Below are 15,969 nucleotides of genomic sequence, written 5' to 3'. Positions count from 1 at the left end.
GTTGTGTTTAGGTATGCAAAAGGATTGTGATTCCATTTTAAGAAAGTAGGTAGGTACCAGAGATCCAAATGAGTATGTTCGAACCTGTTCGAACAATTTCAATTTTTTAAAATGATCGTTCGTGCTCGATCGTTTTCTCTCTATACTCGTAAATCATCTTACTCATAACCAAAAATACTCACAACTCAAACCACACAAATTGTTTGAACTCATGAGGTCTGTTAAAGGCCGCCTCCACAGGACATATTTTTCTCTAACTCAATGTCTAACATCTACAACATAACAATTTTCATTTTCTTGGCTGGGAAAATTATGTTCGGACATTTCATTTCATATGTGTAATTCCATGAAAAAGTGGACTCGAATTTTGAACAAATTATGCAGTCTTTTTTACTTTTTTTATTAGCAAATTACTATTTACAAACGGCAACTCTTTATGCAAGTTGCAAGAAAAGATTCTTTGTTGTATTCCCTTATGGATAGACATAAAATTCAGGGAGTTTAATAATCTAAAAGCATTTTTATAGCATAAGCTTGCCAACAACAGAAGAATTTCACATGAAAATGACGGAAAAACAAGCAAACTGAAAATATGATGAGTCTAATAGTGACGATGACAATATCCCCTCGTGAGTGCTAAAATAAGTTAACATTTAAGCAAGCTTCGTTACACACTATTCGGTTAAAAAAAAACTTGAGTGAAAATGCATCTTTTCTTTACTTTTGGAACCACAAATCGCAGGTAACATGAGTTACCAAAATAATGTAACGTGAGTTACCTAAATATTTTAAAAATTTTCCTCGAAATATTGAAAAAATTTTTGGTTTTGTCACTCATATTAAAAGCTTGGAATTTTGTATGTATGGAATCTTCATTGAAAACAAATTGAGATTCTTAATTTCACACAAAAACTTCATACCGTCGGACTCTTAAAATTCGTGTCCGATTTTTGTAACGTGAGTTACCATCAAATTTTTATTTTCCCAAGCAAATGTTAAAAATAAAGACAATTTTTTTAGTTAATTATGAAAGTAATAGTTATGCTCCATTCATGGATAGTAATTTCGTATCAATTTACATTAAAATTGAAAAAAAAAAAATTATTTATGTGTTGGAAATTTTTGTGAATGTAACGTGAGTTACCATGGAATTGCCCATATGCCTCGTTCGCCAGAGGATGATGTATGATTTTTTGCGAACAAAATTGATTTTATATGCCGCCAATTTTGTATGAATACTTCTTTTTATTAAATTGTTTCAATTTATACATGTACCGTTGGCTTCACTACTTCCAGGGCCATTTATATTTTCTCGGATTTTATGTATGAAAATACAACAACGAGCGTGAATTCTATTGATAGTGAAATAGAAAGATACATTCAGTTTAATTCGAAAGGCCCTTTGGATATTCTTCAATGGTGGTGTGAAAATAAATCCAATAAATTTTTTTTTTCATATACGTATACAAGTGTCATAATTTTTAACTTAATTTAATTTATTCAATTTTTTGTATCTAACATTAAGTTTTATTTAATTTTTCTTTTTTTTGTATTTAATTTAATTTTAATCTAATATGTTTTTCTTCATTTCATTATCTTGTCAAATTTATTAAATGTAAATAAAACAAATGTAACTTGCTTTTGAGTACCAAACTGATTCTCTTTTTATTTATGCTACAAGAAAAACCACCCTCGAACACTATGAACATTTTCTTTCCAGTTCGAGTAAATTCGATCACATTGATCATGAACATTTTGTTTACGATAATTTCACTCGATTTTACTCGAACAGAAAAATGATCGTTTGAACTCGTTTGAAATGTAGGATTACTTACGAGTCATCATACTCGTAAACAGGAAAGCTCGAACATATTTGAGTTCTGTTGATTCTGTTTGTTCGAGATCTTTTTTTTCGAGTAAGTACTGGACTTCAGTCAGTTTTTTTCCTCTTTCGTTTGGTCCTAACGCCATAGCTCTAGCGTATTTCCTTCCGTTAGAAATGATTCTGTGCAAAGGGTTTCAGTCAATTTTTTTTTTAAATGTATGGTACTGAGGACGAAAGTTGACTTAACTCCTTTGTTTTTGCATTCATTTTTAATTTTTAAATACAAATATTGATCCTTCAGCGTAAAGTCAATAGGAAGAAAAAAAAAACGAAAAGCGATTTTTCTACAGTGTTATAGGGATTGAGGGTTTTCTGGATTTTGGTCTTTCTGGATTTTGGATTTCGGGATTCTGTCCGTCTCCCGGTACCTACATATAGAACATATCTGCTACACTTTGTTTTTAATTTTGATCAAGTTAAGTTTGTAGATAGGTACATACCTACACATGTCGATCAAATAGTAACTATGTACAAACGTTACTTATCGTAGGTAGAACATAGGTAGGTATACTTACACAAATTATTTCAAAAAGAATTTTCACATTTGGTAATCAAGATTCTTTCATAAATTCAATTTTGTTATCAATGTAAACAAAGATTTTTCTTGACTTAAAACCTTTGGACCAAGTTTATTTTTTATCGATTTCAAAGTTAAAAATATGCGAAAAAAAAATTTTCTCATAAACTAGAAGACATAGAAACATATAGTTTTCACGGTTCGATAAGAAATCAATTGAGGCAGTTTTCTGTGTGAGTAATTTTTTTTACTAAAATTCACAGTCTGGACAAAAATAGTATAAAATGAGTTAAAAATTTTTTGTTTCGCATATTTTTAACTTTGAAATCGATTATTTCAAAAACTTTTGGTTATATTATATTGATTTAAAAATTAGAATCAAATGTACAATTTTTCCTTTCGGAAATGGTATCATTTATTACTGTTAGTGTTGCCGTTGTTTTTTAATAATTTTTTTTATTTTGATAATTTTTTTTAGAAAAATGCCCCTCCCACCTAAACGGGGAGATATAGACCCCCCTCCCAAAGAAAAAAACGTTTGTATTGAGCTCCTCAACAAAAACCCGTTATCAAATCCTGGCGCCCAAGTTATCCTACTACGTGCCGAAACAACATTTTTGTTCTATACCTAAAAGTTCGAATTTCTGTATCTGGGTTGAAATCGAAAAATTTTTGTTTCTAAGCCAATTTTGAAGTGATTTTCATAAAAAATACCTCGATTGATTGGGAAATAGATATAGTTTTAGAATATATTGTTTTGAAAACATATACTTTAAATTGATGCCGCAGTTGGGCAAATGACGAAAAAAAAGGAATTTTTGAACTTTGACAGCTTATTAATTCTAAGTGGTTTAACCGAGTTACATGTTTTATACATTGTTGAAAAGGTATATTTATCTTCTATCAGAAACTGTAAAAAAATCGAAAATGAGTAAAAAATTGTCGAAGCTAGAATTTTTTCAAAGGGTGAAGGTCCAAAAAACCGTTTTTTGCCCGTAACTCCAGATTTTGGGGGTGTTAGGGGATTTTCAAATACCGTTTCGTAATCAGTGCGACTAGCTCTACAAAACCTGATAGGTCTCCGCCTGCGTATATTTTGAAACCTCATTTTTGTAACACCGTGTTATTATTAGATACCTAAACCATAGGAAATGATTAAGTTACTTCACTAATCAATTTAATTCAGATGATAATTTAATACAACATTTATTGACTCTGCACCAGCTACTACATATGTACATTAATCAACAATATTTATTTCGCGCATTATTCTTTTAATATATACATACAAGAGTGATTATGAATAAAAAAAAAATTTCAAAAAATGAAACATAACTTAGTTTTTGAATATTCTGCTCTTAGCCTATTTCATTTAAAGTGCTTAATGTTATGTTATGTTATGTACCTTATTCACATTAAATGAAAAATTTTCCAGGGGACAGGATCGTGGACGTGGCAGAATGTCGTCCCCCACCCGCCCTGCCTCCATCTTATTTTAAATAGTGAATCCAGTTTTAATACATACTTTTTCGTTTTAATTATTTTATGTGTACATTAAATTGATCGTCAAAAATGTGCGAATTTATTAATAAACTAGCTGTAATGTTCAAGGTATCTATCCTAAAACTTTTGTTGGCATTGATTTTAAACCTATAAAAAATGATTTATAAAATTGTATTTATCATAGAGTTCCAAATTACGACTGAATTTCGTTTTTACGGAATGTAGTTGGTAGTGCAAAAAAAAAAATTCTCTATCAATTCTTAAGAAATAAAAAAAACTTAAAAATAATAATAAAAGTTCGTTTAAAGTTACAAAAATAACTCGTTAAAATGGTTTTTAGCTGCAAACCAAGTATGCCATTTAATTTCTTGTAAAACAAAGAACTTTAAGAAAAAATGTTTGAAAATCGAGACTTTTTTTAGACAGTCTTTTTATACATAAACAAAAATTGAATTTTTAAACAAAATTCCATTTACATTTCCATGAGTTTTTTGTATTGTATCAAGAAAAAAACTATATTATTCTGACTAGTTAATTTCTATTCGGGTTTTTTTTTGTACCTCACCCCGATTCACCAAAGGAGATGGCACATTTTGTATGAAGTTTGGGCCCAGTGTGTGCACTAATGAAATTGGTATTAAATGAAAGGTGACGATAAGCACACTACGTGGGTAAAATATTTTCAAATCGTTGGTGAGATTTTGGATATATTTGAGTTCAAAATCAATATTTCAGCTATTTTGTCAAACAATCGTAGAAGGCGTAATAATGGATGTACAAAAATTATATTGGTATCAAATGAAAGGTATTTCTTTTGTCTATAACTGCCATATTATTCACTAGTTTAAAAAATACATCTGGATGTAAAGAAATTAAAATGTCAAAAATAATTCCAAATCCATGATATTCTATATCACAAAGGGAAAAAATAGTCTTTTTTAACTATTTTTTTAACTATTTTCATTGTTAAAATCGGGATAACTATTTTGGATTTGGATTTATTTTTGAGATTTGACAATTTTACATCCGGATGTATTTTTTAAACTAGTGAATAATATGGCCGTAAATCTGTATCAAACATTTTTTTCTATGTTAAAAAATTAAATGCACGACTGGGTCGCACGAACTTGCTCTTATCAGTGGAGTAACTAAAGCTCAAATATTGGCAATATTAGGAAACCCGGCCGAACAGCTTAGATTTTGATGATCTTTTTTTCGAACGTCGATAATTAAAAATACTTTAAAGTCTATAGATTCAAAATTGCCGGTGTTGCCGTTTTGATTTTTTAAATTTAATTGAAGATTTTTGCGAAGAAAAAATTTTGTTTTTTTAATTTTTCTTAAATTTTATAAATTAATTGATGCCAAAAGATTGTCTGTTAAATTCAAGGAAAAAAAAAAAATATTTACGAGTGAGGGACAATCTTCCATTGTTCAAGCGGTAGATGCAATTCTCTTATTAATTGACTTCAAATACAAAACAAAATATTTGAACACAACGGCAACACCTACAATATTTAAAAATACATTTTTAAAAAGCTAGAAGCTTAGTCACATTTGTAAAATTAAAATTCAGTTAATTGAATGAAGGGCTTTTGAAAGAATGGTTATTGAATTCAGATTTTTGAAAAAAAAAAAAAATGATTGACACAATTTTAACATGTCGTTTTTAAAACTTTTTCGTAATATTAAATGCATTTTTAAAAAAATTTTTTTGGCCACATTTATTATGATTTGAAATTATAAAACGAAATGTCAATATGTATTACGGTTCATGAAAAAAATTAAAAAGTAATTCATTTTTGAAGAACTTTTTTTAAATAGAAGTTTTGGAAAAAAAATTAACTTATTTTTTTTTTAAAGTTCAACATTTAAACATAAAGTTATTTTTTATTCATTCAATAGCCCTTAGTGTTAAAAGTTAAATAGCAAAAGTTTAAAGTTCTTATTTGCCAAAGTCTTTAAGAAAATCAATTATTTCAATGCAAAAATTCAGTTTTTATCAAAAAAACCCATTGAAATTTAAGTAATTTTGAATTTTTTTCAAAAGTGTGATATATATTACCTTTTCTGCTTCGGAATTGAACTGATAATATTTATGGCGAAAATAATTTTTAAAATAAATTCATATTTTATTAGAAAAAGTTTGGATAAAAGTCATTTTAAAATTTTTTTAATAAAATTTTTTTTTAATTCTGAGTTTGAGGACCAATTTTTTTGAAAACTCTTTTTAAAAATTTAGTGGATTTAAATTTAAGAGACAAGTATGAGCTTCTGGCTTTTTAAAAATATATTTTAAAATATTGTAGGTGTTGCCGTTGTTTTCAAAATATTTTTGTTGTGGTTGAAGTCAGATTGTGAGAAAAATGCATTTATCGCTTAAACGATGGAAGATTGTCCCTTACTCCTTAATATTTTGTTCCTTAAATTACCTAGAGAATATTTTGCTTTTATTTGTCTTAAGAAATTTAAGCAAAAAAATATGGTTTAGTTCAGAAAAAATTTAATTTTAATTTAAAAGAACAATATGTCAACATCGGCATTTTTTAATCTATAGACTTTAAAGTATTTTTAATTACCTACGTTAAAAAAATCGTTAAAATCAGAGCTGTTCGGCCGGGTTCTCTAATAATTTGCTTTAAATTCTCTACTATAGAGTTCAGTTCAAGTTGCCTAAATATTTAAGACTTTTTATATAGAAATTTGGAAAATGTAGGTACCTACTATATCAAATTGCCTTCCAAAACACGTATGCAATTTTGATTAATATATTAAGATGCATTTTTAGAAAAAAAATTTTCAAAATCGTTAGTTTTTTGGAAAAAAAAGTTTTAAAATAAAATTGGTATGCCATTTTGAAGAAATCACTAATCCACATCTAAAAACAAAATTTCAAAAAAAAATCAATGTCCCGTTTTCGAAAATTTGATTTAAAAAAAAAATTCAAAATTTTTTTAAAAATCCAAAAATTATTTTTTTGAAAATTTTAGTTTTGATTTATATTTAAATTATATAAATGCTTAAAATATTCATTAAAATTCCAGTAACGTAAATACATTTCTTGTTTCTTAAAGATAAACATTATAGGCATGACATAGTTGCCGTCTGCCAGATTGGCACCTAACATTTTAACTAATTGTTGTTTTGTTAACATTTTGTATCTTAGTTTTACATTTTTATTCATATTTTTTATTTTTGATTTTAAATAATATTTTGTTTTTATTTATTCTAAAATAATTCACAAACTATTCTATTTCTATTTGTAGATCAATGCTTCTTTACAGAATTCAAAAAGTATTTTCGAGTTTTCACCGTTTAGAATGTTTAAGATCTCGAAGTCACTTAACTCGTTCTTGCTATAGAAAACTCTTCGAAGCTCTTTTAAAATCGGGCATCGTCCTAAAAAGTGTGTTACATCTTCGCGTTCATTTAAGTTGCACATTGAGCAAAATCCCTTCTGTGAGGCATAAAATTTAGGCGTAGCATTTCCACTCTTGCTTTGAAAATAGTAGATATCATTGGTATACTGTATGAAGCATTAAAGTAATTTTTTAGTTCCAGGTTGTGTGTTAGATTTCGTTACACTGATCGTTCACTCGAAGACCTTGCTTCTTCTAAAAATAACATTCGTTGTTTTTCATCGAGTTTTTGAAGCCGTATAACTGTTTTCTTAAATCACCCAACCTATTTTCATTCACTTCTAATGATATCCCACATTCGTTAGTAATTCTTTCCCATTCCATAAACCAAAGCATCTTGTTTCTTAGCGCATATAATTTGGGGGTTTTTGAGATATAAGAACAATTAAAAATATTTTTCCAGTTAATACAAATAGCTGCTTTTGCCTTTTCGAGTTTCGTATTTAAGTGATGCTCCATATTAAGATTATAAGACAGATTTATTGAAATTGTTTGACAACTTCCAGTCTTACACTTCCAAAAGTCCATTTCTCATCCTGACTTAATGTGCCTGAACCATTTTTAGAGACTAAAACTTTTGATTTATCTGTATTAACTTGTAAGTTCCATTTTTGGCAATAGGTTCTTAGTTTATTGATCATAAACTGCAACATCTTAGGGTCTTCAGCTAATAGGACGATGTTATCAGCGTAGAGGATGACTTTAGTTTTCATTCCCACCAAGGATACTCCTCCCGGTAGTGCTTCTGTGATGTCATCGATAAACAATGAAAACAACAAGGGACTCATACAACATCCTTGGCGAACTTCTATTTCCACGTCAAATTTTTGTGAAACATGATCACCATCGCATACCATTGCCGTTGTAGATTCATAAAGTTTTTCTATAGCTTTTATATAAGATACTCCAATGCAACTTAGTTTGTAAAACAGACATTTTCGATCAACAGAGTCAAATGCGGCTCAACCAAAAAATCGTACATTTTTGTTTTCTATTCAATTTCATTTCTGCTAAGTTAGCCAGTATAAAAACATTGTCTACAGTGCTATAGCCTTTTCTGAAGCCGGCTTGAAATTCACTTAGTTTGTTGTTAGTTTCTACCCAACTCGTAAGGTTTAACCTTTATAGGGTCTTCGGGTCATTTTTGACCCATTTTTGCAAAAAAATCAGGTTTTCTCGAAAACTAAATTTTTTAGACATATAATATTTCATGACTTTTCCTAAAGTTGTGAGCTTAATATAATCAGGAAATAATTTTGTTAAAATATTTTTTATTTTGCTACGTACAGATATTTTTACGTTCGCGGACCTCGGGTCATAATTGACCATACCGTAAACCGAACGTCAGCTGTATTGTTATTTATTTTCAGATTACTCAGTTTTTGTTGTGTGGCTGCATTATTTTACTTACGGTGCTTTTATAAAAAAATATTGACAGCTTGTGGCTAGCACATGCTTTTATTTGCAAGTTTGAAGTAGTTGGACTGTTTGAAAATGAGTGATAGTGAAAGTGATTTTTCTTTGAGATTTTCGGATGATGAAGAATCGTGTTCTGAGTTCGAAGATCATGTTGAGGAAGCTAATTCATCTGATAACAGTTTTAGTGAGGGTGAGGATGCATCTGTTCCTGCCGAAACAATGATGTCAAAAAATGGCCTAATAACTTTTTCGAAAAAACCCCTTGAGAATAGTGCTGGAAGAGTCGCGAGGGAAAACGTTATAAACTTGATGCCAGGGTTGACACGTTATTCGTCCTCAAGAATCACTGCAGAAGAAATCTCCAGCTTTGAATTATTTTTCCCCCCTCCTTTAGTACGTACTATATTATCGTACACAAACATTGAGGGTAAACGCGTATTTGATGAAGAATGGGCTGATATTGATAACACTGAGCTATTTGCTTTCATTGGAATTCTTTTATTGGCTGGTGTTTTTCGATCCAATAATGAAAGCTCTGAAAGTTTATGGGACTCACAAAAAGGAAGGCCAATATTTGCAGCAACTATGTCACTGAAGACTTTCAAGAAAATATCTAGAGTTATCAGGTTTGACAACAGAGATACTCGAAGTGAACGGCGTTTGTTAGACAAATTTGCTCCTATACGTGAATTGTGGAATCAGTGGGTTGAGATTTTACCGAAGCTTTACAACCCATCCGAAAATGTAACAATAGATGAACAGCTGGTGGCATTCAGAGGAAGATGTCCTTTCCGACAGTACATACCATCAAAGCCCGCGAAGTATGGAATCAAGTTTTGGGTACTTTGTGATTCTGCAACAAGCTATGCTTGGAATATTCAACCTTATACTGGCAAGGAAATCGGAAATACACCTGAAAGAAATCAAGGTATGCGTGTAGTCCTTGATTTGGTTGTAGGGCTAAAGGGGCATAATCTTACGACTGATAACTTTTTCACATCTTATCAACTGGGACAAAAACTACTAGAGAAACAGATCACACTAGTTGGAACTATACGCAAAAACAAGCCCGAATTACCACCAGCAACAGTCAATATAAAAGGAAGACCAGTTTTGTCATCAAGTTTTGCTTTTACCAGGAATACTACTATTGTGTCTTATATCCCGAAGAAAAATAAATCTGTGAATCTTCTAAGTACATTTCATCATGACTCGAAAGTGAGTGATCGTGCAGATAAAAAGCCAGCAATAATTCTAGACTACAATAAATGTAAAGGCGGTGTAGACACATTGGACAAAGCAGTTAGTTGCTACACTTGCAAAAGAAAGACTAAGCGATGGCCTCAAGTGGTGTTCAGCAATATGGTCGATATATCAGCTTATAACGCTTTTGTCCTATTCAAATCTGCTAACCATGCCTGGAAAGAGAACTGTCTTGCTAAGCGCCGCTATTTTTTGGAAAATCTAGGAATGCAGCTTGTAACTCCCTACATACAAAAACGGCAAACACTACCTCGGGCACCTTTTTCACTTGAAATGGCCAAGAAAATACGAGGTGCATCTGAAAACAATGCACAATCTTCTTCATCAACTCAGCCGGAAAGCAGTACAGGAAGGAAAACAACCAAAAGGAGCCGATGTCAATTATGTCAAAAAACAGATAATAAAACAGGTTTAGTTTGCGACATTTGTAATAAATTTATATGTAAGCATTCTAAAACCATCACTTTGTGTTCAAACTGTAATAACTGATAATAATTTTTTCTTCCATCATACAATATGTATATATGTATATAGATTTATTATAGTATAAATAGGATAAAAATGTACAAGAAACTTGTTTGTAGATGCAATAAAATCCCGTATATATATTAAAAAAAGTTTGATTTTCATTAAAAACATCTAAAATATTAAATTATAAACCAAAGCAGTAATTACTAATTAAATATTTATCATTCACTCTGAAATAGCAGTAATGGGTCAAATTTGACCCGAAGCCCTCTTACGTTAGTAAGTTTGAGGACCTTATGAAGGTTAAGCAGTATCGATGTATAAATTTGTAAGACTGAGTTCAGAAGCGAAATGCCTCTGTAATTACTTGGAATAGCAGGGTTTCCTTTTTTATAAATGGGTGTTAGAAGAGCATCATAAAAGTAATCTGGAACAATTCCAAACTGATAAATTATGTTCAAAGACGTTGCCAAATGCTTTTTAAACTCATCTGGACTGTTTTTGTAAAACTCTTAACTCATTTATATCTACTTTCAATGTGTTGGTTGTAGTTACATCGTTAATTTTCTCTGTAAGCTTCAAAAACTCAGTAGTATCTTTTACATTGCTCAGCCGAAGGGCCATTCTCTCAAAATGAATAGTTTTTTTCTCCTTGCATATTTTTTTAAACTCTTTAGTTGATTTTAAATATTGTTCTTTAAAAAAGCTGTTAGTGTTGCTGCTTCTGTATAGCTTAAGCCAAGCTAAGGACTAACTTCTTGATTTTGCACATTCATAATCGTACCATTCATTTTTGAAAATAATTTTTGATGACATGCAGTCGACTGGTTAGATTGCATAATTGATGCCGCATTAATTAAAATACTTTCCAGTTCGAAGAATGGGATGAAATGTGTAGCAGGTTTTTATTGATGCACATGATAACACCCTCTCTAAAATCATTTTCTAAATTCTCCCTCCATCTGAATTTCTTAATTTGTATACTTTCAGCTTACTTACTTTGGTAATGACTGTATTTAAATCAGATTTTCACCTCAATTGGAAAATGATCTGAGTAAATTTCGTTTAAGACAGAGAAATCCTCAACAGCTGTGGTCCGTTCTTTTATTGAACAATGTTAACTATTGTTGTTATGTCAAAAAAATCGTTGTATTTGTTTTTGTTACATTTTGTTACAAAATGTTAACTTTGATTTAGGAACGACTAAATGTTACATTTTGTTGATCTGTCAAAAGAAAAATTTTTGAGATTAATTTTATGAATGAATAAACAAGAAAAAATTAATTTGGTACTGAAATAATTCTTTTTAATTGAATTCTAAGCAAATTGAAACAAAAATATGCATTCAATAATTTCAAATATGGAAACAAACAAGAAATTCTCTTCTCACATCATCCCCTCTCTTCCCCATTTAGTTGTGTTTGACAGATTAACATTGAAACTCAAGTCCAGAAGCTGAGTTGGAAAAAGTAACAAAATGTAACTATTTGACACTTCAACACCGGATTTAGGAACGATGTTGTGACGTCACGATGTTACACTTTGTAACTTTTTTCTCATTTAGGAACGATGCAAGTTAAGGATATCCGCTGACAAGACAGTAATCTATAACAGAATTACCTTGTCCTCCAGCAAACGTGAAGCTTCCCAAACAGTCGCTCGATGTTTTACCATTCAAAACTGATAAACCAAAAGCATTACACATTTCCAGCAATTTCTTCCCCTCCAGATTGCAAACGGAAACTTGTGTTTTTTTGGTTTCATATCCGTACTTCATGGCAGTGTCTTTAATTCCGATTCGGGCGTTCAGATTTCCCAGCACCATTAAATTCATGAAGTTACTGTTCAGTAGAACATCGTACAGGGTTGATTAGTCTCTAATCCAATGGTTGCAGTTAATATATTGGGGTATAATAAGAAATGATTTTTGTTCAACAGTGATGACAACAATTGGTGTGTTTTCATTCCAAATAATTTTACAGGAGTCTTTTGGCATAGTTTTTTTGAATGCTATCAAGAACCCACCAATTGCTCTGCCTCTTGCTTGAGTTCTACACGCAGTAATCCATTCACATTTGTGATTTGGAAAATACTTTTCAAATTCTGAAAATCTATTGCTAATAATAAAGGTTTCAAAAAGACAAATAGTTTCATAACAATTTAAAAATTTTAAAAAGTTCGAATATAATAACTTATTATTTAATCCAGAAATATTATAGAATACAATTCTTATATTTAAAATTAACGTATTTTTTATTTCATGGCAGACCGGAAATTGCTAATGTTCCATCGAAGTGTTGGTGCATTCGCTATTTCCTCGATCGGTAATGCAGTTGAATTTATAATAGAGCTGCAACTGGCGCTAACTTCGTTTCTATTTTGGTTTATAATTTTCATGACAGGCAGTGAGGTGTCAGAAGTTTTTCGTAAAATATTATCAAAAAAGTTACTATTTACTAGGGGTAATAACACCTTGTAAACCATGAAATCGAGCGTCATTTTCATCAGCGTATAAAACAAAGAAGAAATATTATTTTCTTTTGGTGTTTGTTTAGTTTAATTAAGTATATTAATAAGTAACAGAATAGGCTAGTGTTAAATTTTTTAATGGTGTAAAATTTTTTAAATGGCGGTGTAGTTCAGGATGATAGTAAAATCCTGTGCTCCCATCGGGCGACCAACTAACTCCTACAGTTTTTAACCGATTGAACTGAAATTTTGTGTGGAGCTTAGAAATACTATTCTCTAGTGAACTACGTAGGATTTTTTTGAAATATTAATTTTTAAAGAAATGGCATTAGTTTGAAAAAATTATTTCCTTCCAAAAACAAAATTCATTGAAAAAAAGAACATAAAACCGCTAAATTTTAATATTTCAAAAAAATCCTACGTACTTCACTAGAGAATAGTATTTTTAAGCTCCACACAAAATTTCAGCCCAATCGGTTAAAAACTGTAGGAGTTAGTTGGTCGCCCGATGGGAGCACAGGATTTTACTATCATCCTGAACTACACCGCCTTTTAAAAAATTTCACATCATTAAAAAATTTAACATTAGCCTATTCTGTTACCTATTAATATACTTAATTAAACTAAACAAACACCAAAAGAAAATAATATTTCTTCTTTGTTTTATACGCTGATGAAAATGACGCTCGATTTCATTGTTTAAAAGGTGTTATTACCCCTTAATTGAAATAATTCCTGAAGTTTCTTAAATCCGCAACTGTTTTTAAAACGCAGTTCTTCTGTTTTTGACCATGTAAACTCAAAGTCGTTGACTATAAGTTTTTCATCTCGTAATGATGTACGGCAATCGATACGAGCTTTCTTCAAAAGGCTTCTCACTTGCAGAAGTTTTGCGCGTGTTTGCCGGGCTGTGTATGGATAATCTTTTTGTATCGAAACACCAGAGTTTTTCAATCTACCAAAACTGACTAAATAGTTCCAAAATTGTTCGTTCGAAGATCTAAGCTCCCTCACGTCATTCGACTGGACAATGCTGGGATAGCTCGAAATGTTAGCGCAAATTTCAGCCACTTCCATTCTTTGGTCAGTCGGTTTCTTGGACGCGAGTTTTACCAAAAAACTTTTTTCATTAAGCCGATATTGGACGGCAGTTAGTTGAGATTGGATTGTATTGTATTGCTCTTCGGCCAGGACACATCTTTTCTCTAAATCTTCTACTCTTATTTTAAGAACTTGATTTTCTTTTATAACTAGTGACAGGTAAACGTATTGGATTGTATTGTATTGCTCTTCGGCCAGAACACATCTTTTCTCTAAATCTTCTACTCTTGTTTTAAGAACTTGATTTTCTTTTATAACTAGTGACAGGTAAACGTAGAACTACAGAAAAAACTGGTGAAATATGTACGTAAAAGAAGTACTTCTCTTCCACTGAAAAAAGATAGGAGCTCGGGAAAAAACTCAGTTATATACTTTCTGTATATAAGAATACGTGAAGCATCTATCTCTTTCTTGCATGCAAGATGAAATGAATTTCCCCTCCATATAAAGTACAGACAAATCGCTGGCTGAGAATTATAGGGTTGTATGTCAACTCCCCTTAGTTTTGAGAAAATCGATCTCAAAGTTTTTTAAGGCTGGTTTTTGGATAAAATAGTTACATAGCAGTAAAGTACTGATGCAATCTTATAAAGAACCCTTAAAAAATCATAAAACCATGAAAAAAACATTAATTTCACCACAAAAAAGGATTCTATGAGCATTTTTTAAAAATGACATAGAACCTTTTTATGAAAATGTTTGTAAAAAAATTTGAAAAAGGTTCTATGTTCGACATAGAACCTTATAGTTATAAAGAGCTTACATGTAATAAATGGATTTTATATGAAAAAAAGTGACTTCATCGTGAAATAGGCTTTGATTTAATTTAATTTTATTAAAGTTTTGCACAAAACAGTCAAATTCTATTTTAAATAACAAAAAAAAATACCACAAATCACAATTCCTGCTTTTGTTGAATAAGGTACCTATACAGAAAAAAGACATGCTAAAAACAATTAGAATTTGTATTAAATCAATCGGATTTTTGCATGCTTTTTTGCCAAAAAGACAGTCGTCTTAACACAATCATCTTCAACGGTGCAAAATGTATGCCAAAAAAAAAATTGAAAGTTTGTTTAATCTTTTAATTTTAATTAGAATGCAAATAAAAAAATGAAAAATCATTTCAATCTAAAGAAAAAAATTCTTGTTAAAATGAAGTTCACTTGGATTTTAACAAAGTTTAAACAAATTTGACTTATTTTTATTAGAAATCTTATTAATTTAAGAGGATTGGATTTAAGAAGAGTATTACCTTGATTCTAAGTGCCTTATTTGTCTCCATGTATAACGTAAATTTGCTTCAAGTTAAAAAAAAAAGTTTTATTCGATGAAACTATTAATAGAAATAAACTAATATAATTGTAAAGATGAATAATGAAGTGTTCACTTCGGTTAGTAGAGTAAAATCTTGACCTTTGAAAAAAAAATACTCAATTTTCCAACTAAATACAACTAAAAATTAGTTAATTTTTTGTTTTTTGGGTACTAAGGTGAATGAAAGCTGAATCTCGTATGCAGTTTCCCTATCCTAGTATATCTTGCTATCGGATTTAGGTTTGTCCGAAGGTAGCTTTTTGGTACTGTTTGAGTTTTGACTTCTTTTGTTTTAAGTTAAGGAATCTAAGTGTTTCTTTAACTTTTGGTTTATTAATACGAACTATGAAATTCCCAACCCCGATTATGAAAAAAAGGTTTCAAAAAATCACTTCCAATTCTTGGAACACAAAAAACATTACTCTAATTTAATTATGATGTAAGAATATCTGGGTTAGGTAACCCGTTAGTACATATTTTGGTTTAAAGAGTACAGAACGAGATACAAAAATTCTTTGCTGTTTAGCAAAAGCCCTGGAGTGAAATCCGCTAGCTTAATAGTCGATAGTTGATAGTCAAAAACTACGAGTTATGGAGCAAAATCGTCG

The 15,969-nt window shown here is 30.4% G+C and overlaps 2 protein-coding genes across 12 annotated transcripts in view; both read left to right on the top strand.

Moving 5' to 3' along the window:
* The window catches only part of LOC129906876 (uncharacterized), a 564,039-nt gene that overhangs the window by 36,236 nt on the left and 511,834 nt on the right, over window positions 1–15,969 (top strand). The window lies entirely within an intron of this gene.
* LOC129906879 (piggyBac transposable element-derived protein 4-like) lies at window positions 6,077–14,499 on the top strand. Its single transcript, XM_055982844.1, has one exon. It carries the CDS (start codon window positions 8,819–8,821, stop codon window positions 10,493–10,495), a length of 1,677 nt encoding a protein of 558 aa, XP_055838819.1. The 5' UTR covers window positions 6,077–8,818; the 3' UTR covers window positions 10,496–14,499.

The sequence above is a fragment of the Episyrphus balteatus genome, chromosome 1 (genome assembly GCF_945859705.1).
Source record: "Episyrphus balteatus chromosome 1, idEpiBalt1.1, whole genome shotgun sequence".
Lineage (NCBI taxonomy): Eukaryota > Metazoa > Arthropoda > Insecta > Diptera > Syrphidae > Episyrphus > Episyrphus balteatus.
The sequence above is the reverse complement of the archived record's forward strand: the minus strand, read 5'-3'. Positions and strand labels throughout refer to the sequence as shown.

What these genes read in the sequence shown, in the direction of transcription:
- LOC129906879 (XM_055982844.1), top strand. Translation starts at nt 8,819, where the DNA reads ATGAGTGATAGTGAAAGTGATTTTTCTTTGAGATTTTCGGATGATGAA.